Below are 26,399 nucleotides of genomic sequence, written 5' to 3'. Positions count from 1 at the left end.
CTGTAGGCCTTTAGCTAGAGTGCTCCAAGAACAGTGGGGCTGAAAAGGTTGTTTCAATACCATGGATGTTATCCAACTGGGAGAACTTGTTGAGGTTACACAGGGTGATAATGTGAACAAAAACTGAAGCAGTGTAAGGACTGAGCCCCAGGACTTTCCAACATTTGAAAAGTGGAACTGAGCATTGTGCTATAAGATTTTAAGAATGGTTAGTCAACTGGGAATAGAAAAAGCAAATGGAATGATGCTGAAGACAATGGTCATATGTATGATCCCAAGATCTAGAGAATTTACCCCCAAACCAGTTTAATATCTATTGAATTGGAAACCTGAAAAGTTGTATCAATTATACACATAGCTGTGTTAATATCACCTCCTGAGTGAATGATCAAGCTCTGGCAAACAAAGTGTGTCTCTATGACTGTAGTAAGAAGGTAATTAACTCCGGAGTTGAACAGAGAGGAGGAAGAAGTAGCACTTAAACATTGGACATTGAATATTTATCATGTCTATTTTTGACAGGGCCTCTCATAGTCTCATAAAAGAGAATGAAATATAAAGCAAAGAAAATATGTTGTTAAAAGTCTCTCACTACATGAAAGTATTTTGGTATTTAATGTGCTTGATTTCAGATTCCCGATAAGTACTTGTTGAGACTCTTTTAATCTCTTTGCTTCTTTCCACAGGTGGGGAAGTTCCATATACAACCCTGGCTACCCGAATGATGATGGGGGCTTGGTGGCTATTTGCTTTGATTGTCATCTCATCATACACAGCAAACCTTGCTGCTTTCCTTACTATCACCCGCATTGAAAGCTCCATCCAGTAAGTACACAAAGATTCCAGTAGCCACAAACTGTGAAAATGATTTGAGTGGCTAAAGCTATCTGAGAATAAGTATATAGTACCTGATTATGAATTCACAGCCTCGCTTTGAGTAAAAGTTGAGTTTTGTGACTTTGCAGTGTTACCACATGGTTCAACTCCTGGAAATACAAGATATTTTTTTACTATTATTTTATTACTGAAATTTTGTCTATAATTTCAATAGTACTTCCTACATTTTCCTGTAAAGATAATACATTTTCTGGAACAGGATTGTGGCTCAGTGGTAGAGCACTTGCCCAGCATGTGTGAGGAACTGAGTTCAATCCTTGATACCACATAAAAATAAAGAAATTGGGCTGGGGATGGGGCTCAAGCGGTAGTGCACTTGCCTGGCATGCGTGCAGCCCGGGTTCGATCCTCAGCACCACATACAAACAAAGATGTTGTGTCCGCCAAAAGCTTAAAAAAAAAATAAATAAATATTAAAATCCTCTCTCTCTCTCTCTCAAAAAAAAATAAATTAAATAAAGGTATTGTGTCCAACTACAACTAAAAAGAAAAAAAAATTTAAAGATAACACATTTTCAGAATTTTAATCCCCACAAATAATAATTATGTCTGAGAATCATTGTGAAAAGGAAGGAAAAAGGGGTCATACTGAAAAACAATCTTTGCCTTGAGTCTGTCCCATTATGCACTGTTAGAGTGAACAGTTGAATTCACACAGACGATTGAGAGCTTGATCATTGAGGGGTGGGGTAGAGAGATGGCAATTAACAGAAAAAACTTGGTATTTCAGTAACCACATTCTCTTTGTCTCATCATTACATTATACTTAATGTGGTCATTATTGCTGTTGTTTTCCCAGCTACAGTTGCAGGGGTAGGAAATGGTCATTAACCATGGTGCATGGTACTTAAATTCTTAAAATTACCTAAGTCAGCGCCTCAATTCAAAAATGCTATATCCATGAACCCTTAAAGCCAAAAGGCCTTTGATTAACCAGGGCCAGTTTTGCTTTGTGGTTTCATGTTATAAGATCAGCTCTACAATGTAATTTGTGCCCTACTAGAACATCATGTCTATGTATTGTTCTAAGAAAAATTCCCCTGAAGATGTTTTACTCATACAGAAACAAGGGTAGTTCTAATTTTCCTACTTCTCAAAATCTGGCAATGTAATATTAGAAAAATTAGAAATGTTAAAGAATTTCTTAGGGATTTAACTTTTCCTTAAGAGAAAACAGCAAAGTTCTTGCTTTTACCTCAGGCTAGCATCATTCTGAATGGAGAAAAATTGAAGGCATTCCCTCTAAAATCTGGAACAAGACAGGGATGCCCTCTCTCACCACTTCTGTTCAACATAGTTCTCGAAACACTGGCCAGAGCAATTAAAGCATCAAAATAGGAAAAGAAGAACTTAAATTATCACTATTTGCAGATGATATGATTCTATACCTAGCAGACCCAAAAGGGTCTACAAAGAAACTATTAGAACTAATAAATGAATTCAGCAAAGTGGCAGGATATAAAATCAACACGCATAAATCAAAGGCATTCCTGTATATCAGCGACAAATCCTCTGAATTGGAAATGAGGACAACCACTCCATTCACAATATCTTCAAAAAAAAATAAAATACTTGGGAATCAACCTAACAAAAGAGGTGAAAGACTTATACAATGAAAACTACAGAACCCTAAAGAGAGAAATAGAAGAAGATCTTAGAAGATGGAAAAATATACCCTGTTCATGGATAGGCAGAACTAACATCATCAAAATGGCGATATTACCAAAAGTTCTCTATAGGTTTAATGCAATGCCAATCAAAATCCCAATGGCATTTCTTGTAGAAATAGAGAAAGCAATCATGAAATTCATATGGAAAAATAAAAGACCCAGAATAGCAAAAACAATGCTAAGCAGGAAGTGTGAATCAGGCGGTATAGCGATACCAGACTTCAAACTATACTACAGAGCAATAGTAACAAAAACAGCATGGTACTGGTACCAAAACAGGCGGGTGGACCAATGGTACAGAATAGAGGACACAGAAACCAATCCACAAAACTACAACTACCTTATATTTGATAAAGGGGCTAAAAGCATGCAATGGAGGAAGGATAGCATCTTCAACAAATGGTGCTGGGAAAACTGGAAATCCATATGCAACAAAATGAAACTGAATCCCTTTCTCTCGCCATGCACAAAAGTGAATTCAAAATGGATCAAGGAGCTTGATATCAAATCAGAGACATGCCGTCTGATAGAAGAAAAAGTTGGCTACGATCTACATACTGTGGGGTCGGGCTCCAAATTCCTCAATAGGACACCCATAGCACAAAAGTTAATAACTAGAATCAACAAATGGGACTTACTCAAACTAAAAAGTTTTTTCTCAGCAAAAGATACAATAAGAGAGGTAAATAGAGAGCCTACATCCTGGGAACAAATCTTTACTCCTCACACTTCAGATAGAGCCCTAATATCCAGAGTATACAAAGAACTCAAAAAATTAGACAGTAAGAGAACAAACAACCCAATCAACAAATGGGCCAAGGACCTGAACAGACACTTCTCAGAGGAGGACATACAATCAATCAACAAGTACATGAAAAAATGCTCACCATCTCTAGCAGTCAGAGAAATGCAAATCAAAACCACCCTAAGATACCATCTCACTCCAGTTAGATTGGCAGCCATTATGAAGTCAAACAACAACAAGTGCTGGCGAGGATGTGGGGAAAAGGGTACACTTGTACATTGCTGGTGGGACTGCAAATTGGTGCAGCCAATTTGGAAAGCAGTATGGAGATTTCTTGGAAAGCTGGGAATGGAGCCACCATTTGACCCAGCTATTCCCCTTCTCGGTCTATTCCCTAAAGACCTAAAAAGAGCATGCTACAGGGACACTGCTACATCGATGTTCATAGCAGCACAATTCACAATAGCTAGACTGTGGAACCAACCTAGATGCCCTTCAATGGATGAATGGATAAAAAAAAAATGTGGCATTTATACACAATGGAGTATTACTCTGCATTGAAAAATGACAAAATCATAGAATTTACAGGGAAATGGATGGCATTAGAACAGATTATGCTAAGTGAAGCTAGCCAATCCCTAAAAAACAAATGCCAAATGTCTTCTTTGATATAAGGAGAGTAACTAAGAACAGAGTAGGGTCAAAGAGCATGAGAAGAAGATTAACATTAAACAGGGATGAGAGGTGGGAGGGAAAGGGAGAGAGAAGGGAAATTGCATGGAAATGGAAGGAGACCCTCAGAGTTATACAAAAGTACATACAAGAGGAAGTGAGGGGAAGGGGAAAAATAATACAAGGGGGACAAACGAATGTCAGTAGAGGGGACAGAGAGAGAAGAGGGGAGGGGAGGGGAGGGGAGGGGGGATAGTAGAGGATAGGAAAGGCAGCAGAACACAACAGACACGAGTATGGCAATATGTAAATCAATGGATGTGTAACTGATGTGATTCTGCAATCTGTATATGGGGTAAAAATGGGAGCTCATAACCCACTTGAATCAAATTGTGAAATATGATATATCAAGAACTATGTAATGTTTTGAACAGCCAACAATAAAAAATTAAAAAAAAAAAAGTTCTTGCTTTTAAAAATATATGTAAGTGAAGTCCATTAGAAGCCATAAAACCATTGTAGTGTAACACTAAAACATAAAATTAAGAAGTAATTATCTCTAAAGGAGTAGGATATTTTTCTTTAATTGAAAAACCAAAATTCAACTAACAATGCTAACAGGCAGTCAAATATTTCATCCATTGATGAAAATGGTATTTCCAATTTCTCTCATCAAATCATCCTCCTCAGGTTGTTTTTCAGTTATTCCTTTCACACAGAACCTTCATTCTCTCCCAACTTACTTTATCTTGTAGCCAGCCCTATGGATAGTAAAAATAATAAATGGTCCTGAGTGAGGCTCAAGGAAGGTTAAACTGATGACCCCACTAGCATTATTGTGAGTAATAATGAAAGTGATTACAACCATCTAGCCAGAATATCAACAAAGGTACTAAAACCTTAAAAGTGATAATTAACATTTATTGATCACTTAAAAGATATTAGACTTTATGCTAAGTATTTTAGATGCATTGGTTCATTTAATATTTAACCATCTTCTAAAGTACATACTATCAATAAGTCATTGTACAAGTAACAAAGCTAAGGTTGAGAGGATAAGGAACTTCCCAAAGCCATGGCACTGATAAACGGTTGAGTAAGGACCAGACCTTGAATCTATCTGATTCCTGATGAACCTATATTCTGAATGACCCACACTAGATCTCATCCCCCTTGAACTTCTGTATGGCCCTAGGTTTTCATAGTTTACTAGAGAGAGTGATCCTTTGCTAAGTATTTTCTAAATCTTCAACTGGACAGACAAAACAGAGGAAAGTTTAATGTTGGGCCATATCTGTAGGCATACATCCAATCCTGGGCTATCTATACCCATAACTGATGTCTGCCATTTGGAGTAAGATACTTTGACATATCCAATTAATACAAATTACATTGGGAAAAAAATAGTGTTACATAATTGTCAAATAAAAGTAATATATATTTAAGGCATATATTTTGATGATTTGAGATATATACATTGTGCAATAATGAACACAATCAAGTTAACTAATGCACCCATCAACATCCACCCTAAACATTAAATCCTCAAAATTTGTTCATCTTGTGACTAGAATTTTGACAGACAACTCCCCATTGTTGCTTCCTTATACCCTCTGCCAACCAGGGTTCTCTCAGCTTCTAAGTTTTCACTTTTTTAGATTCTACAGATAACTGAAATCATATAGTAGTTGTCTTTCTGTGTCTGACTTATTTCACTGATTAAGACCTTCAGGTTCATCTTTGTTGTCACAAATGGCAAAATAGCCTTTAAAAATTAAAATGGAGTGCTTTATTTCATTAAGATACTTCTTATTAATTATGTTTAACTTTAACATTTTTGATATACAGAAAGCTAGAAATCTGTGTAGTTTACATCTAGCTCTACAGCTTTTTTAAATAAGTAAATGAAAATTTGAAAAAAATAAATGAGTTTATATAATAAAGAACAATAATCATAGTAGTAAACAAAAATCATGGATAACATTCATTGAGGATTTATTATGAACTATTATTTTATCATTTACTGTTCAAAACATCTGTAATAATAAAAGGACTTCTATTATTACTATTTTATTATAGATGAGCAAACAGACTGGAAAGGTAAATGCTCAAGACACAGTTAACAAGTGTCAGAACTGGGAGTCTAATCACATTACTCCAACGACAACCTATGACCTTATCTGCTAGTCTTTTTCCTGTCTAGTGGTGGTTTCTACAATTTGCTTCATCTGTCATTTCTCTGAAGTTGCAGACATCATGGCGTGTGTTTGTATCTGAGCTATTTAGTTATTTATTAATTTTAATAGCAACAATTTGTATCTAGACTTTCATGAAATAACTGGGAGCTGAAACTGTTTTCGAATTTTAAACCCCTAAGATTTCTCTAAAAGTAAAACCTAATAGGAAAAGATTGTAATATCACATGATGTTTCCCTCAAGTGTAGTTCTACAATCCAAAGTAACTGAACATTTATTAAAAAAAAAAAAAAAACCAACTATTCCTTTCCAGTGCCAATTGGCAGTATAAAAAGTAATCAGTGGGTATAATAAATTTTCACTCCCTTCTAATATTATCACTGGACTAATTTTGGAAGGAGAGAATCAAAGCCAAATAAGTTAAAAGAAGTTTGATTCCTCAAATTTACAAATATCTTCTAATTTCATGCCTCAGCTGTGTTGGTAAACATAATTGCCTACAATATTTCTTGCAAACAAAGTTCCATTTGTAACTAATGATGAAGTTTCTTTAAAAATTCTAATTTTTCTAGAAAGTCCAAAAACTTTTTTTTACAATACCACTCAATGGCATGCTTCTTAATCATTGATATTCGTAAGATTTTTCTCATCAGGAAATGAAGCAGTGTATGTCAGTGTGCCTTTTTCCAGCCTAATTTTGCTATGCCATTAGCAAGTGTATACCATGCATATCTTCATTCCCAAAATTCAGTTCCTTCTCCAGATAAGGATGGGCAGAGGTAGTTAGAGGAATGTCCCTAAGAAAGAGGAAAGTCTGCTCCTGCTGAATAAATGGTTGATGTAAAGTCTCACAGTTGGTATGAGATATCCAATGGATTTATTTGGGGAAAATTGAATAACTTTAATAAAATATTATCCCTTTTTCAAAATTAGTTAATGGATGGCATCTAAACTTCTTGTTGCTATTTGCCATTAATAAAAATTTTTTAAATGAATTATCCCTCTAAAAGATAATCCAAAAATTCAATTTTCATGTCCCTTCAATGATGGTGGCAGTACAACGTAAGGATGTTCTGGCTGTGTGATATGAAATAGTGTAACAGATTGTGATACAGCTGGGATTGGCAGTATTGAGATACACAGCTCAGTTTCTAAAGGAAAAAAGATGCCATTGCCATACGAAGCTAAGGACAATTTGGACTTTTTCATTCTCATTGAAAGGTAAAAACATATAGACATTAAATGGAACGTGTGTATTTCTATTGGCCCTCAGGCTAAAAGTGACAATAGCAAAATGTGTTTGGGGGAGCTTTGGAGGCACTTGCAGAATAAACACTGGGTAACAACATCATCATTAGCTCCATTTGCCCTTATTGTAAGGTAATTTCCAAAAAGCTACTTATTCCACATGAGAGGAGACATAGCTATGGGGAATTCATAGTTCTACGGTTACATTTACTAATAACTTTAGAGAAAGACTGGGCTCTGATTGAAATTGGTTTCCATTCCTTGAAGCTAAAAGCAAGCTTGAGTCTTTTCAAAAGAATCCCAACATCCCACCATATTTTTGTGTTTGATGCATTCATTGTCCATGATGCTTGAGGCTGGACTAAACAAAATATGAAGTCAGTGCTAACACAGACAAACTAACTGAGATAACATTTCTTTCCAAGAAGACACTGAATCAGTACATAAATTTTTTTCTCACTAGAGGAAACCCTTTTTCCCAAGCATACCAATACAGGAATTTTGCACAAACGTTTTTCTACATTTGGAAATATGAGCAATTGTGTTTTTCAGTGCTACGCGGTATGCTTTATCTGAGGCTCAGAAATTTAAGTAAGTCTGTCAACAAGTGTGGTTGTAAAATATGGGTACAGGTAGAATGGTAGAAACTGACAGACGACCCTCTAATGAGAAGGAGATTGGGACTGAAACCTGAATGCATGGTAAGACTTGGAATCTGGAATTTCTCCAGGAGATAATAGATAGTGACAAAATTTAAAACATAGATTTATCAGTTTAGAGAAGAATGGGTGGGAAAGTAAAAAATGTAATAAAGAAAAATGTGTAAAAAGGCATTTCAGGTACCTAATGTTCATATATCCATGGTATTTAACTAGTGTGGATCACCTTGATTTTAAACTTGATTCACATATCTGATTTAAGGGCTATTTAATTTGGTGATATCATAGGATTAGGCTAATTTAAGAGAAATTTGGTTTTAGAAATGTCATATCTCTGGCTGGGTGAGGGGTGTGAGCCTGTAATCCCAGTGGCTCGGGAAGCTGAGGTAGGAGGATAGGGAGTTCAAAGCCAGCCTCAGCAAAAGCAAGGGGCTAAACAATTCAGTGAGACCCTGTCTCTAAATAAAATACAAAATAGGGCTGGGGATGTGGCTCAGTGGTTGAGTGTGCCTGAGTTCAATCCTCAGTATCAAAAAATAAAAAAAAAAGATATATCATATTTCTGGGCTAATGTTTACATATATGGTGAATGCAAGTATTGAGCTTTAGCTTATATTTTTTGAAAGGTATTTTAGGAGTATGTGGTTTTATTACCTCTTAGATAAATAGGTAGAAAGGAGAATAGTAATCTGAGAAAATTCTAAAAGCCACTGTGCTTAAGATATTTTTCAGATGTAATTTTGCATAAAAGTTATATCTCAAACTCTGCTGTTGCTGGGTCCCATTCTACCTCTTACTTTTAGCTTTGAACCTTCAAAAAAGAATTTAGACTTATTTTTATTCTATTTGAATGTATTTTCTTCTGACTATGAAAGTCATACAGGCCTACTTTAGAAAACAGGAAATTACAATAAAATTTTGAAAAACTAATCAATAATCCATGAGCTATCACATGTCACTAAGCTCTGTTCATATTTAAACAAACTTTCTTTTTTTTTTTAATTTTTTTTTATTGGTTGTTAAAAACATTATAAAGCTCTTGACATATCATATTTCATACATTAGATTCAAGTTGGTTATGAACTCCCAATTTTACCCCAAATACAGATTGCAGAATCACATCGGTTACACATCCACATTTTTACATAATACCCTATTAGTAACTGTTGTATTCTGCTACCTTTCCTATCCTCTACCATCCCCCCTCCCTCCCCTCCCATCTTCTCTCTCTACCCCATCCACTGTAATTCATATCTCTCCTTGTTTATTTTCCCATTCCCCTCACAACCTCTTATATGTAATTTTGTATAACAATGAGGGTCTCCCTCCATTACCATGCAATTTCCCTTTTCTCTCCCTTTCCATCCCACCTCATCTATCTGTTTAATGTTAATCTTTTCTTCCTGCTCTTCCTCCCTGCTCTGTTCTTAGTTGCTCTCATTATATCAAAGAAGACATTTGGTATTTGTTTTTTAGAGATTGGCTAGCTTCACTAAGCATAATCTGCTCTAGTGCCATCCATTTCCCTGCAAATTCTATGATTTTGTCATTTTTTAGTGCTGCGTAATACTCCATGGTGTATAAATGCCACATTTTTTTTATCCATTCATCTATTGAAGGGCAAAACTTTCTTTTTATCTTTTTATTTTGAAATAATAGTGTATTTGCCAGAAATTGTAAAGATATAGTACAGAGAAGTGTCATGTATGCTTTATTAAGATTTCTTCAATGGTTACATCATAAATAATTAGAATACAATATCAAAATCAAGAAATTTTGACATTGCTATGATGCCTGCACTTAATTCTATGCCAGTTCATCACTTGTGTAAAACTGTAAAACCAACCACCATTGCAAGCCAAGTACATGACTAATCCATCAATACAAAAAAGTTTTCCTCATCCTACCCTTTGGGTTCACAGTCATTTCCTCCCTCCCTTCATCCCCAAATCCTGCAATCACCAACATGTTCTAGATTTCTGTAATTTTTGTCATTTCAAGAGCACTACACAAATTGAATCATATAGTAAGTGACATTTTAATGTTAGCTTTTTAAATACCGGCATAATTCCCTTGATATCAATCCACTTTGTGGTATGTATCAATAGTTCACTGTCTTGTGTTGTTGAAAACTAATCCATGATATGCATGTATGGCAAATTGTTTAACAATTTACCCAATGAATAGCATTTTGATTGCCCCCGGTTTGGAGCTATTACAAATAAAGATTCTAAGAACATTTATGTGCAGATGTTTTTGTATGGATTTGTTTTCATTTTTTTGTTGTTGTCATAAAAGTTTGGGAGTAAAATTACTGTCATGTGGTATGTTTAGATTTTAAGAAACCACCAATTTATATTTTAGAGTGGCTGTACCATTTTATATTCCAGCTGCTATGCATGTGATACCCAATTCTCTGAATATTTACCATTAACATTTTTTAAAAATTTTTTAGTCATTCTGATAGGCATGTGGTAATATTTTATTGTGTTTTTAATTTACATTTTCCTGGTGTCTAATGATCTTGGATATCTTTTCATGTGCTTATGTGTAATCCTTACATCCTTTTACATGGAAAATATCTCTGTCTTTTGCCAGTTTTCTAATTTAATTGTTTATTTGTGTTTTGCTGCTGAGAGTTCTTTGCATATTCTAGATACAAGTTCCTTGTCAGATATGATTTTGCTATTGTTTTCTCATCTGCAGCTTGTCTTTTCATTTCTTTATGAAGTCTCTCAGGGAACAAAAGATTTTATTTTGATGAAGCCGAACATATCATTTTTTTTTCTTTTATGGACTGTGTTTCTGGTGTCACATCTAAGTCTTTTCAAGTCTTAGGTCCTAAAATTTTTCTCTTCTACAAGCGGTTTTGTAGTTTTTACAATAATTTCACATGCAAATATCAAATCCATTTTAGTAGATGTGAGTCATTTTTTTGTCAATGTGACCAAAATACCTGAAAAGAACAACAGAGAGGAGGAAGTTTTATTTGGGCTGGTGGTTTCAAAGGTCTCAGTCCATGGCCAGTCAACTCCATTGTTCAGGCCCATGGTGAGGCCAAACATCACAGAAGAGTTTAGTAGAAGAAAGATGCTCAGCTCATGATAGCTTAAAAGCAGACAGGAAGGGGACAGATTTAATCCCCAAGGCCACGCCCCCAGTGACTATATCCTCCAGCCACAGCCAACGTACCTACAGTTGCCACCCAGTAACCCATTCAAATTTTTAATCCATCGAATGGATTAACCAACTGATGAGATTACAGCTCTAATCACCATCTAAAAGCTCTACCTCAGAACCTTGCTGCATTGGGGATCCTGTTTTCAACACATGACCTTTTGATGGGCATTCCAGATCCAAAATGAAAGAGGAGAGAGATTTAGGTTGAGGTTTATTTTATTTTATTTTTGCTTCTGAATATTCAAATGGTTCATCAACATTGGATAAGAAGACTATCTTTTTTTCAGGGGAGGTTTGAACTGGGGATTGAACTCAGAGACACTCAACCACTGAGCCACATCCCAAGCCCTATCTTTTATTCAAAGGATTTTATACTTTTAAAACACTATTTTTCCATACTGACTGGCATATCTACCTCTTGGCTAATATCACACAGTTTTGATCAATGCAACTTGAAATTTGCAAGAGTGATTCCTCTTACTTACTATTCCCCCCCCCCCCCGAATTATTTTAGCTCTTCTATTTCCTTTGCCTTTCCACATAAATTTTGGAATAATCTGTTATCATGAGGCAACCAGCACCTCCCCAGGGTAATTTTTTCTGCTCAGAAGGGGATAAACCACCTGAGAAAATAAAAGTCTGAAGTAATTAGTGAAGAAATAAGAGGCAGCATCAGAAAAAGAGGTTTTAAGGGATGGAGCACCTAATAGATCCAGTCCACAAAGGAGCTGGAGCTGGACAACTAGAAGATGGCTCCGGTTGTTTATTTAAGGGTAGTATATCAAAGGCAGGGATAAGGTTTCAGGTATGCCAGGGGACTTGCCACAAACAGGTTGATTGGGCATCTTGGCAAACCACACCCATCTCTGAGAGGCTGTGTTATCTATGTGGCTTCAACAGATCACCCCATCTCCTGTGCTGTGTGGGATCTTTTGGCAGAGCTGGGTGGGAGTTCCCATGTTTCAGGCCATCTCAAAACCAGCGAGGGTGCTGCTGGGAGTTCCCAAGTACCACATCTTCCCATTCAATGGCTACTATTTCATGGGTGGCTTCTGACAATCTGTAAAAACAAGTCTTGCTGGAATTTTGAAAGGGATTGCATTAAATCTGTTTATCAATTTAGGGGAGAATTTACAACTTCACTATTTTGAGTCTTCCAAATTATGGAAAAGGTATGTCGGTTGATTTATTTAGATCTTTGATTTCTTTCAGCAGCATTTTGTAAGATTCAGCATATAGGTTCTATACATCTTTGTTAGAGTCATATCTAAGTATCCCCCCCCCAGTGATTGAAATAGTATTATTTCATTTTTTATTTCAGTTTCCACATATTAATTACTTGTATACATAAATTTAGTTTCTATATGCCAATTTTATTTTTTGACCTTGCCAAACTCATTTACTAGTTTTAGGAAACTTTGATAGTTTCTTTGAGATCTAAGTAAACTTTTTCACCATTGACACAATAAGGCAGTTTTAGTTCTTCATTTTTTATATTTAAGCTTTCTGTTTTCTTCTTCCTGTCCTTTATGTGCTAGCTAGGGCTTGGAGTACTGTCATAATAAGAGTTCTTGGTGTGGTATGCATTTTGCTTATAGGATCTCATTTTTGTTTTTAGATATGCTTCATCAAATTGAGAAAATTCTTTTTTAATCCTAGTTTTCCATGAGCTTTTATCACGCATGGTGGTTGTATTTGTCATGCTTTTTTCATTGATTGGTATGCTCATGTGATTTTTCTTCTTTAGCCTATTGAGTGAATAACATTGATTATTCTTAAAATTATGTCAAGGTTAACTATAGTCGCTTCTATGTCTTCTGCACTTTATTCTCTAAATCTTGCTTTTTTTCCCTTCTTTTATTAATCTAAGACAATGAAAGAACTCTGACTTTCCCTGACTGCTGCTTCACTTTTTAATTTTCTCTTAACTTATGGTTTCTCTCTTTCCATTCTTTACACATTCCAGTTTATTTTTCTGAGTTTGGTGTTCAGTCTGAACCTCCTCCTTCCATTCTCAGAATTGGCTTGAAAACCTTTCCTCATTAAAGGAAGGAATAAATTTAACTCCATTAGCAGAGCTTACAGTGCCCTTCATGTACTGCTCCAGCTTCATTTCTATCTACCGGCACCAGTCAATCCATTCTCACCTTTGTTCATGCTCTAGTCAAGCCACACTTGTGGGTCACTTCATGCCTCTGTGAAGTTGTAAATGCTCTTCCCTATCCCTGACATAATCTACAATCCCTTTCTTTTTTGCTGTCTTCCATTTGCTCAGACATAGTCACTACCCACATGTTTTTTGAGATTATAAATTCTTCAAAGGCAAGGATAGTGTCATTTTCATGTTGTGCTTCCAATGCCTCTCAAAGTTCTTGGCACACAGTACAAATAATATTAGCAGCTAACATGTATTGAGTGCTTGCTATGTGACAGAAATTTGTAAATGTTTTACATAGATTTTTGCATTTAATCCGTATAATAGCCCCATGGGGTATATGTTATTATCATCTCCAATTAATAGATGATAAAACTAAAAGCCAGGGTAGTAAGCCCAGACAATCTGGCATTGAAATTTTTATCTTAACTTGTAGACCATATCATCTGCCAACAGCAAATATGCTAAATCTGTATGGATTTAAGTAATGAAAAATTGATATATGAAAACCTTGGAGGTCATTATACATTTCTTTTTTTAAAAAAAAAGAGCTCTGCAGGATAGAATAAATAATGACATTACATTTAGCTAACTTAATTCTTGATATGTCTAAGTTCTATAATATCTTAGAAGTAAGCACAAGAGACTATGGATTAAAACAAATCTGTATTGAAATCCTCTGCTACCTATTAGCTGAATGACCTTATCAGAATCCATAATAATTTAAAACTTTATATTCCCTAAGGGTAAAAAGGCATAAGTTTAACTTCATAGCTTTAGTGTAAATATTAAATGAAAAAGAAGAAAAGAAAGAGAGAAATAGTACTGTTCTTGAACCCTGTACGCACCCCAAGTAACATTTGCTTTCATTTGTTTTGCTTACTCTCCCGGATCTTGTATAGGTTCCTTGGACTGGTGGTCTTCCTTTTGCCCCAATTTTAAAGGATATATGTTACACTCAGGTCAGGGCACTGGTAGAAAAAACTTAAAATTTTGACATGTGGTCTCGGAACACGTGGATATGCCCTGGAAGGCTTTGGCTCTGCAGACTCTTTTTGTAGAGTTAGAATTTCACCCAGCTCCAAGAAATTTCTGAGGCCTCTCTCCTGCAAGGCAAAAGATGAGTCTTTTGTCCTTGTCAAACTTCCTCTTCATGATGAGAACTGAAGTTGCAGAAAAATCTCGGGGACATGTGAGGCTGGATAACGGATGAAAGAGACTGTACACTGAAGCAGTTGCAAGAAGTAACTTTCATGGTTTAACAGACCCATGATAGTAGCCCTAGAAGTGGAGAAATTTTACAACCTTATGGAGATGGAATTACCATACTATAAAATTCACTTGTATATCTGCACAACTCAATGGTGTTTAGTATATTCAAGAGTTGTGAACAAAGCATGACAACCTAGTTTTAAAATGTTTTCATCATCCCCCAAAGAAAAACCTATATTTTTTAGGATATACTCCCAATGTGGTCCATGCATACACTGGAATTCTCTCACCCCACCATTTTTGGTAGTATTATTAACTACTCTTCTCATCTTGTCTACAATGGCACCGTTAAATTCTTTCTTTTACCTCATTCATCTAAGCCTCAGTGTTTCCTTCTGATGCTTCTCTTGTTTCTGACACAGCTGCCACTTCCAACCTCATGGTGGATCTTACAATGTGTTGTGTTTTGGCCCCGTCACTCAGTCCTCCAGTCTCTTCAAATGGGAAACAAGCTTTTGTTATCAGCCAAGCTTTATTTGAATTTAAGCATAAATAATGAATCTTAGCAATGATTCACTCTGTGATCTCACCTTAGTGCTTGACTGACTAGGCTCAAGATCAGGCTGCTCCTGATGGTGGCTGGCAATCAGCCTGGGTCAGGATATCTGTTTGCCAGGCAAGCATTCTCTTCTTTTTTTTTTTATTTTTTATTGTTGGTTGTTCAAAACATTACATAGTTCTTGACATATCGTATTTCACACTTTGATTCAAGTGGGTTATGAACTCCCATTTTTACCCCGTATATAGATTGCAGAATCATATCAGTTACACATCCGTTGATTTACATGTTGCCATACTAGTGTCTGTTGTATTCTGCTGCCTTTCCTATCCTCTACTATCCCCCCTCTATGACAGTAGAGGGGGTAGAGAGAGAAGAGGGGAGGGGGGGGAAGCATTCTCTTCTAACTCAACTTTATTTACCCTATCATAATGCTACTGCCTCCATGTGGCCTCCCCTCTATTCATAATTAGTCCTTCTATTTTGAGCCACTTTGCATCTACCTGGTTTACACTCTGAATTACATCTGGCCATGTATTGGCATATTACTTGTTTTACCTTCCCAGTTAAAATGCATGTTCTTGAGAGCTGCTTTTAAGCATCTTTGTACCAACCCAGGGTCTTATGTAGTACCTTACTAAATATCTGGTACATAGTTTGTTACGTGTAATATCCATTCGTGATTGAACAAGGAAGCGATTTCTTGAATCTGACTTGAAACTATGGAACTATATGAATCGTATAAGTATAACTCACAAAAATCAGAAGGAGGCAGACATGGTGGTACATATGTAATCCCAGCAGCTTGGGAAGATAAGGCAGAAGGATTTTGAGTTCAAGCCAGCCTCAGCAACTTAGCAAGTTCCTAAGCAAATTAGCAAGACCCTGTATCTAAACAAAATATAGAAAGGCTGGGGTTGTCACTCAGTGGTTAAGCATGCCTGGGTTCAATCCCCAGTGTGGGGGTGGGGGGACAGAAGGAAATGTGAAAGCCATTTCTTTGTGCTCTTATTTCACAAAAGAAAGAAATTCCAAAATGGTACTCTCTAGGTTTCCATAGTGTCTCACCCACTTGCTCTTCAATCCTCCAGGAGCATCCTGTTACATTGCTCTCAGCAGGGAATTGCACACTTTATTAGAAAGTGAGCTGGACCTGATTCATGCTGCTTTTATGTTTCATTTTAGTACAGAATTCTATAGGCTCAGCTCCAGAACACACAGGCACTACAGACTGAGGATGACATTCATCTCCTTGCTGTGCATTGTTCAGTGTTGCAATGGCTTACTTACCCTTGCACTTAAGAACAGCAATGATGGATGTTTTACGAGCATATAGCCATCTAGATGTCATAGACAGAATCCTATCTCAAAAAAAAAGAAAAGCAAAAACTCTAAGACTTGTTGGTCGGTCTTTCAAAGCCACCCTTCAGTGAGCATTTAATTAAAAGTTGTCTCCCACTTTATTTGTGGTTCCCAGGAACAGGGCTATGTTAGCATTGGCGTAGAATTTGTTTACACAGAGCTCACCAAGACAAAAACTTTGCTAACCTAATAAGCTTCCACAACCCCTAAGGTGATCTCCTTCTTCTGGATAAACTGAATCCTTCTAAACAAATAAATCCTTCTCTCTCTCTAATTCCTCTAAGCCTAGAAACCTATTAAGTACTCGAGAATAAAATCCCCACCTTCTATTTCTTGTTATTTTCCTTCCTGACCTGAAGGCTGCTGAATAAATAAATTCTATCTACCACAAGTTCATGCATATGGTAAAAACTCCCTAGTTGGGAGGACTCTGTTTAGTCGCCGTAGAGGAGGTAGTATTGAGTATGGATTATGCTTTTGCAAAATTAATGTGGGAGGAGCAGTGATAGAAATCAGCAAGAGTGAAGTTGGCAGTCGGGGGCTTTTGGCAGAACACTACTAAGGGATACTGAGGACTTAGGTTCAAACCTCCAGGTCTCCTTCCTGCTACTAAAAAGCAGGCAAGTTTTAAAGCCTCTTTGCACTTTCAAAAAAAAGTGATTCATTTCCTCTCTCACTACATAAACATTGGTTCCATAGTTTGAATGAAGTTATTTTCAGTGTCCCTTCAACTATATTGAACAGGACACAATGAGGTATTTTATTAAAGATTTGAGATACGTGAGAAAACAGATTCGCAGAGATACCTTATAAAAGAAATCCTTGATTGGCAGGCAGAAACTCCTACTTTGTCACCCTCCTATCTTCCTTTATGTCTGTTTTTCCAGTTTCGCCTTTCTTCCTCTGGCCTCTCCATCATGCTAGGGGCCTTGGCATGCTGACCTCCACCCTCCACTAAGTACCTGTTTGACCCCATTAGTCCTCAGAACCTCTTAGCGCCTCCACAGCTTCTGTCATCTAAAGATACTCAATTTATTTTTAATGGCTTCCTCCTCCACTCCTACACACACAGACACCTCTATGAGAGGCCCCATTCTCAAGGCCTGATATTAAGGATGAGCTTGGAAAATACCCAAATGGCCCAGATAATGGCAAGTGACGGGGAAGGTGAGGAACGGAGTCTGCAGCTGGCTGGCTCGGCTCTTTTCCCAGATGGAGTTTTCTGGGAGAAATGATGCTGATTTCTCAAGATCTGCTATTGAATTGGGTGTGGGGAGCACATTTGCAGAACAATTTGAGCATTTACGATCTAATAGTGGCTTTTAATAAGACCTCATCTCTGCATCAGGATGCACATTTATTATCAACTTTAGTTAAAATTCCTCAGAAACCAAATATTGCCTAATTGGGCATAGAGGATATTTTCTCTGAATCATTCTTGAAGAAAAAAAAAAAGAATGGTTTAGAGAAATTCACAGACCTTCTATGCTAGAAAGAGGAATCATATCTTTCGAATTTGAGAAATTTTAAGTGATCAGTAAAATTTTGGTCTCCTGTTCTGTATTCTAATGAGCCCAGATTTCTGTTTTTAGTGGGATTCATTACCACATTCACTAACACCAAGACTTTCTGCCTTCCTTTGACAGGAATAGTTCATAGGGTATTTAAATACAGTAGTAAATTTGCTTACTGTTAATCCTGGTAATTTCTTTCTCTCTAGTCTTTTATTTTTTTTTCACTCCACTGTGAAAAGTTTGATAATGTGATTAGTGTTTTGAGCTCTTCAAAAGACCATATAGGGAAAAAATACAAATTGCTATTGATTTCTTTCATCTGAATCTACACTGTATTTTATTTGGATCATTGTTTCATGTAGTATTAGTATGTATTGTTGTACCATAGCTTGTTAGTGGGCCATGTGCAAAGCAGTGATCAATGGTTCAATGTCAGACTTGAAGGGTATATTGAATAAAGGTTTTTCCTTAAGTCAGCATTGGTCTTGATTCTAATTAACATTTCCAGTGTTGATTTGAAGTATGAAATAGGGAGTAAGCTTATTAAATATGCAGATTACTCTATATTGAGTAGGAGTGATTATTGACTAGAACCACACTGTAAGATTTTATAAGGACCTTGACAAATTAAGCAAGGTGATTAGAAGTACAATGAAGTTTAATATGGACAAATATGTGACTCAGAGTGTGTGTGTGTGTGTGTGTGTGTGTCAGAATGAACCATGTGACAACTATAATGAATTGTAACATTGCTATTTATTAAGAAAATGACTTAGTAGTATAAAAGTTGTTCAAATCTTTTAAACACCACCATGGCTTATTTATTTTTTATATTTTACCACTGTTTGTTTTTTAAATTTATTTATTTCTTACATACATGACAATAGTGGAATGCATAACATTCATAATTATCCATTGCCAGCACAATTTTTCATAACTCTGTATATAAAGTTTGTTTACACCAAATTATGCCATTATACATGAGCTCTCTTTTTTTTTGCATTACAATTCTTAATACCACAATACCTGTATACCACAATTTATCATACCTCTGTTTGTATATAAGGTATGTTGACACCAAATTTACATCTTTATACATATATTTTGTATAATGATGGCCATCACCTTCCACCATCCTTGCTATTCCCCTTCCCCCTCCCTTTCCCTCCCACCCCTATTCTCTATCTAGAGGTAATCTTCCTCCCATGCTCTCCCTCCCTACCCCACTTTGAGTCATCCCCCTTATATCAGAGAAAACATTCGGCATTTGTTTTTTTGGGATTGGCTAACTTAGCATAATCTTCTCTAATGCCATCCACTTCCCTGCAAATGCCATGATCTTATTCTTTTTTAGTGCTGAGTAATATTCCATCATGTATAAATGCCACATTTTTGTAATCCATTCATCCACTGAAGGACATTTAGGTTAGCTTCACAGTTTAGCTATTGTGAATTGTGGTACTATAAATATTGATGTGGCTGTGTCCCTGTAGTATGCTGTTTTCAGGTCTTTTGGAAGAGGAATAGCTGGGTCAAATGGTGGTTCCATTCCCAGCTTTCCAAGGAATCTCCATTCTGCTTCCCAAATTGGCTGCACTAATTTGGAGTCCCAGGAGCAATGTATGAGTGAACCTTTTCCCCCACATCCTCACCAACACTTGTTGTTGTTGTTTGTCTTCATAATAGCTGCCATTCTGACTGGAGTGAGATGGTATCTTAGAGTAATTGTGATTTGCATTTCTCTGATTGCTAAAGATGATGAGCATTTTTTTGTATATTTGTTGATTGATTGTATATCCTCTTCTGAGAAGTGTCTGTTCAGGTCCTTGGCCTATTTATTGATTGGAATATTTGGGTTTTTTTTTTTTTTTTTTTTTTTTTTTTGGTGCTTCTCTTGTTGAGCTCTTTATATACCCTAGAGATTAGAGCTCTATCTGATGTGTGAGGGGTAAAAATTTGTTCTCTGTTAACCTCACAGATTATTTCTTTTGCTGAGAAAAACCTTTTTAGTTTGAATCCATCCCATTTGTTGATTCTTTGTTTTAATTCTTGTGCTATAGGCATCTTATTAAGGAAGTTGGGGCATATCTCCACGTGATGAAGATTAGGGCCTACTTTTTCTTCTAATAGATGTAGAGTCTCTGGTTTAATTCCTAGGTCCTTGATCCATTTTGAGTTAACTTTTGTGCATGATGAGCAAAAGGGGTTTAATTTCATTTTGTTGCATATGGATTTCCAGTTTTCGCAGCACATCATGGCCTATTTATCATGCTCACAAACTATGCAAACCTTAAAGCAGGAGAGGAAAAAATAGCTAATATCTATGAAAAACTGAGTAATAGATACCATTATCATAAGCAAAATAATTTAATATCATATTGGAAGTAATAAGCAGCTATTATTCACTTTTACTGAAAACAAAATGAGACACTTCTTTGATATGGGGGGTTTTGAATTAGGCTTGAGTAAGGAATTCCTAGTATTAAGTTTTCTAAGTCACTAAGATACCTTAGGAAAAAAATAATAAAGTCAGTTTTGTGGACTGGCTTATATGCCTTATGGTATCTAATCACCTTGGGTGATTCTTTCATAGCTCTCTGATGTTATGATTATGTTAGGATTCTTTTTTAACACTGTTTAGAAATTTGATCATCCCCAGGGGAATTCATGGGAGTTAGTGAAGTCCTTCATTTTCTTAAAGGAGGTAGAAATATAAAAAGCCACTATTTCACTGTTGAAGTTTACTGAATTATTTCAAGATATTGCAACAGAAAGTTTACAGTCAGCTGACAACCAACAGTGGCATATTGAAATGATGGATATGAAAGTTAGAATAAATGCACATTTGTTCCTGCTTTGCTAGGATAAATAAGTATTGTGTCTTTTTCACAATATATAAGAAAGAAGCTGCACATATATTTTACCATACATGGTAAAACTGCAAGATAATTGAATTCACAGAACACAGAAGCCTTTTGTAGTGAAGTTTTGCTTAGCTGATATTTATACAGTAATATGTAGATTTTGTTATTGATCACATATTATTTAAATATAATATATAAAGCATCCTTTCATGATGTACATATGTGTATTGTTGTACATATATGTATTTGACATACATATATATATGTAATAGTTTACGTATCATTAAATAGTAATATGTAGGATTTATTTAACTAATTGACCATATCATAAATTATAAATCTTCACTGTCATTTTGAATTTAATAGTCATTTTTGTTAATCATGCTTAATAGCAATAAGAACAGAGTATTTCTTAATAAAGACCTATTCTATCCATAAGTTTGAACCAACTTTTAAGTTTGTATGGAAATACAAATATTTCTAATTGCAGGATAATATACTCTTAAGTAGTGTCTGACATCCATTTTTCTAAACTGTATCTGTTTTACGTGAACTTTCAGTTTTACCTGTAACCATTCTATCTCTACCACATGGAGGATAGGAATGCCTCTGATTACTCTGTTAGGGAGAAAGTGCAGGGGGTATTCCTAAATCTGTTAGGAAGGACTTCAGCTATTTTGGAGGACTATAATCCCTTTACCTAGTAATCCACCACAAAGTGACAGTGTTCCAGAGAGGAACGGTGTCCTCCTCATGAATATTGACACACACTTTTTCCAGATCAACCACATTCAAGATTCTATGGCTGTTTAAGCAGTCCTTAAAAATAATAATCAAGTGAGCATTCTAAAATAGTTCAGAAAGAAAAATAAGATGAATGAAGAGAATATACAAGGTCTCTGGGACACCATTAAAATTTAAAAATCAAACATTTGCATAATCAACATGCCAGAGGTGAAAGAGCTATGTAGAGGGCACAGACAATCTGATCAGTCAAATAACAGCAGAAAATTTCCTGAATATTGGAAAAGACAGAGAAATCCAGGAACAGGAGAAATTTAGAAAGCCAATAGGACAAGACCAGAAAAGTACCTCTTTGTAATATATTATAGTTAAACTGCCAAGTACAAAACAAAGAAAAGAATATTAAAGCTTCAAGAGAGAAGTGCCAAGTCACGTGAAAAGGTAGATCCATTAGAATAATAACAGATTTCTCAGCAAAATCTCTGAAATCCAGGAAGACTTAAAACAAATCCTGAAAGAAAATAGCCTCCAACCAACTTTATTACTATATCTGTCAAGGTTATTCTTTAAAACTGAAGAATAAGACATTCCCAGATAAGCATAAGCTAAAGGAATTCATAACCATTAAGCCAGTATTACAGAAAATATTTAAAGGAATTCTACACCCAGAAGAGGAAGAAAGACACAAACAATCATGAGAGCATGGAAAATAAAAATTCTCCCTAGAAGAGTAAGATGCAAATGAGAAATAAGAGGTCAAACATCAGTTTAGTAAACCATCAATGTCTGAGATATAAAAGTAGAAGAAAAGAGCATGGAATATTAAAAAAAAAAAAAAAGAAAATCACCAAAACAAAAGGAACGGTTCTATACCTTTCAATAACAAAACAGAATTTAATGGTCTTACTTCACCTATTAGAAGACACAGACTGATTGGATTAGAAAACAAGACCCAGCATGTTGCCTGCCAGAAACTCACCTCACCTGCAAAGATGTACACAGATTGAAAGTGAAAAAATTGAAAAAGAAATTCTAACTAATGGGATCCAAAAGCAATTACGAGTCGCTATATTTATAAGTCACAAAACAGAATTTAAGAGAATCAGAGGAGACTAAGATCAAGAGAACAATTCATCAAGAACACATAATGATTATAAATATATACATACCAAATATTAGAATACCCAATTTTATAAAACAAGCATTACTAGACATAAAGGGAAAAATAGACTCTGGTACACTAATAATGAAACTTCAATACCCTACTTTCACCAATAGATACATCATATAGGGAAAAAATCAAAATTATAGTTAAATTACACTATAAATCAAATACATTTAATAAATATCTACAGAACATTCCATCTGATGGCTACAGAATATACATTCTTTCCATTAGCATATGAAACATTTTCCAAATGGACCACATATTAGGCCATAAAACAAATCTTAAAAAAATTTTAAGAACTTAAATAGTTTCTTGCAGTTTTTCAGATCACAATGGGATGAAACTAGAAATAAGTGGAAAAAAATACATTATAACATTATACAAACCCATGCAGATTGCAAAACACTTTTTAATGAACAGTGTTTATTAAAGAAATCAGGAATGAAATTTAAGTACTCCTATGAATCAAAATGAATCAAATGATAATAGAAGTGCAGCATATACTAGAACTTGTGGTATACAGCAAAAGTATAACTAAAAGGGGAGTTTATAGCAATGAGACCAAAAGACAGATCTAAAAATAAATAACCTGATGATGCATTTCAATGTCATAGAAAATGAACAATAAACCAAGCCCCAAATCAGTAGAAGGAAAGAAATAATAAAGATCCCAGGAAAAATAGAGACTAAAAGAACAATACAAAGGATCAAAGAAACAGAGTTGTTTTTTTTTAAGATAAACAAAACTCACCCTCAGCTAACCTAACAAGAGATAAAAAATAAAAACAAATTAGAGATAAAAAACAAGTCATTTCAATGAATACTATTGAAATTCGAAAGATCATTAGCAAATATTCTGAAAAACTGCATGCCAATAAGTTGGAAAATCTAGAAGATATGAACAAATTTACGAACATCTGTGACCTACTCAAACTGAACCAAGATGATTTCAAAAAACCTAAATAGAAGAATAACAAGAAATGAGATTGAAGTGGTAATAAGATTTCCAAGAAAGAGAAACCAAGGACCAGATGAGTTCACTGACAAATTTTCCCAGATTTTTAAAGAACTAATATCAATGTTCCTAAAGCTATTCTATAAAATAGAAATGGAAGAACCCTTCTACACTTATTCATGAAGCCAGTATTACCCTGTTACCAAATTTGATAGTGATACAACAAATAAACAAAATTATAGACCAATATCCATAATGAACATAGATGCAAAAATCCTCAATAAAATACTTGCAAGTCAAATTCAATAGGGAATCAAATGATCATACACTATGATCAAGTTGGTTTCATTCCAGGAATGCAATGATATTTTAAGATATGCACAACAAAAAAAAATGTAAGACAGCACATAAATAAAATCAATAAAAATCACTCGATTATCTTAATAGTTGCAGGAAAATTCTTTGATAAAACTCAACACCCTTTCATGATAAAAGTTATGAATGAAATAGGTACACAAGATTCATTCTTCTATATAAGAAAGGCTATATATTATAAACCCATAGTCAAAATCATGCTCAATAAGGAAAAACTGAAAACATGTTCTCTAAGATCAGGAACCAGGCAAGGGTACCCATTCTTACCACTCTTAATCAGTATAGTATAGAAATTCTAGCCAGAGCAACTAGGCAAGAGCTGCAGGTAAAGCAGGGTAAGGGAGGAGGTACAAATAGTAAAGGAGAAGATCAAATTATCCCTATTTGCTGATGACAAAATTCAAAGAAAATGCTAAAGACTTAAGCAAAAGACTCTTAGAACTCAAACAAATTTATTAAAGTATCAGGATAAAAAATCAATATACAAAACCAGTAGCTTGTCTATACACTAATAAAGAATTGGCTGAGAAAGAAATCAGGGAAGCAGTTCCATTCACAATAGCCGAAGACAAAACAAAATAAAACATGGATGACAACAAAAAGAACTTAGAATAAATCAAATTAGGGAGGTGAAAGACCTCTACAATGAAAATTTCAAAACGCTAAAGAAAAAAACTGATGAAGATGCTAAAAGGTAAAAAGACTTCCTACATTCATAGGCTGGGAGAATTAATATTGTTAATATGGCACCACTACCAAAGTGATGTATGGATTCAATGTGATTTCCATCAAAATACCAAAGACATTCTTCACCAAACTACAAAAAAAAAAAAAAAAATCCTAAAATTCTTCTGGAAGCACAAAAACCCTGAATAGCCAAAGAAATCCTGAGTAAAAAGAGCAGTGCTAGAGGCTTCACAATTTCACTGATTTCAAAACATTCGTCAGCGCCAGAGTAATCAAAATAACATGGTATTGGCATAGAAACAGACATAGAGACCTGAGGAACACAATGGAGAACCTAGATATTAATCTATGCATCTCCAGGCAACTGATTCACAATGAAGGTGCCAAAAACATAATACTAGAGAATAGACAGCCTCTTTAACAAATGGTGCTAGGAAAACATCCAGATTAAAATTTGATATGGCTCTCTCACTTTGTACAAAAATCGACTCAAAATGAATCAAGGGCCTTAATACAAACCTGAAACTTTGAACTACTAGAGGAAAACATAGAGGAAGCAAAATATTGGTACAGGCAATGATTTCTTGAGTAGGACTCCTATATCTCAGATACAAAAGCAAAAATTGATAAATGGGAGTACATCAAATTAAAAATCTTCTACAGAGAAAAGGAAATAATCAACAAGTAAGGAGAAAACCCTAATGGAAGAAAATCTTTGCCAGTTATACATCTGCCTGAGGATTGACATCCATAATATATGTAACTCAAATGAATTAACAACATAAAAACAAGAAAACAAGTAATCCAATCAAGATGGGCAAATGATCTAAACAAACACTTTAAAAAAAAAGAAATATGAATGCCAATAAACATATGAAAATATGGTAAACACCTTTAGCCATCAGAAAAAAGAAAATGAAAACTATATTCAGATTCTGGGCCGGACACGGTGGCACATGCCTGTAATCCCAGCAGCTCAGGAGGCTGAAGCAGGAGGATAGCAAGTTCAAAGACAGCCTCAGCAAAAGCAAGGCACTAAGCAATTCAGGGAGACTCTGTCTATAAATAAAATACAAAATAGGTCTGGGGATGTGGCTTAGTGATCGAGCACCCCATGAGTTCAATACCTGGTTAAAAAAAAAACTATATTAAGATTCCATCTAACCCCAGTCAGAATGATAAGAAGTAGTAGTAGTAGTAGTACTAGTACTAGTACTAGTAATAATAATAATGGTGAAGCTGTGAAGAAAAAAGAATCTTTATATATATTTGTTGAGAATATAAAGTAGTACAGCCACTGTACCAATAGAATTTGATCTACCATATGATCCAGCTCTCGCACTCCTAGATATATATTTGAAATGAAGTCAATATATAAAAGAAATAACCGGCACGCCTGTTATGGTTTGGATATGAGGTGTCCCCCAACAGCTCACATGTGAGACAATGTAAGACAGTTCAGAGAAGAAATGATTGGGTTACAAGAGCCTTAACCCAATCAGTGAATTAATAACTTGATGGGATTAACTGAGTAGTG

The 26,399-nt window shown here is 35.3% G+C and overlaps 1 protein-coding gene across 2 annotated transcripts in view; it reads left to right on the top strand.

The window, feature by feature from the left end:
- Positions 1 to 26,399, top strand: part of Grid2 (glutamate ionotropic receptor delta type subunit 2) — a 1,380,466-nt gene that overhangs the window by 1,131,596 nt on the left and 222,471 nt on the right. For both annotated transcript variants that reach the window (XM_027926659.3, XM_027926658.3), the window contains one exon: positions 687 to 825. In XM_027926659.3, the coding sequence (XP_027782460.1) occupies positions 687 to 825 (139 nt within the window). The remainder of the gene's footprint in view (positions 1 to 686; positions 826 to 26,399) is intronic.

Source organism: Marmota flaviventris, chromosome 7 (assembly GCF_047511675.1).
Source record: "Marmota flaviventris isolate mMarFla1 chromosome 7, mMarFla1.hap1, whole genome shotgun sequence".
In the NCBI taxonomy this organism is placed as follows: Eukaryota; Metazoa; Chordata; class Mammalia; order Rodentia; family Sciuridae; genus Marmota; species Marmota flaviventris.
Note: the sequence above shows the minus strand (reverse complement) of the source record. Positions and strands in the feature narration are given on the sequence as shown.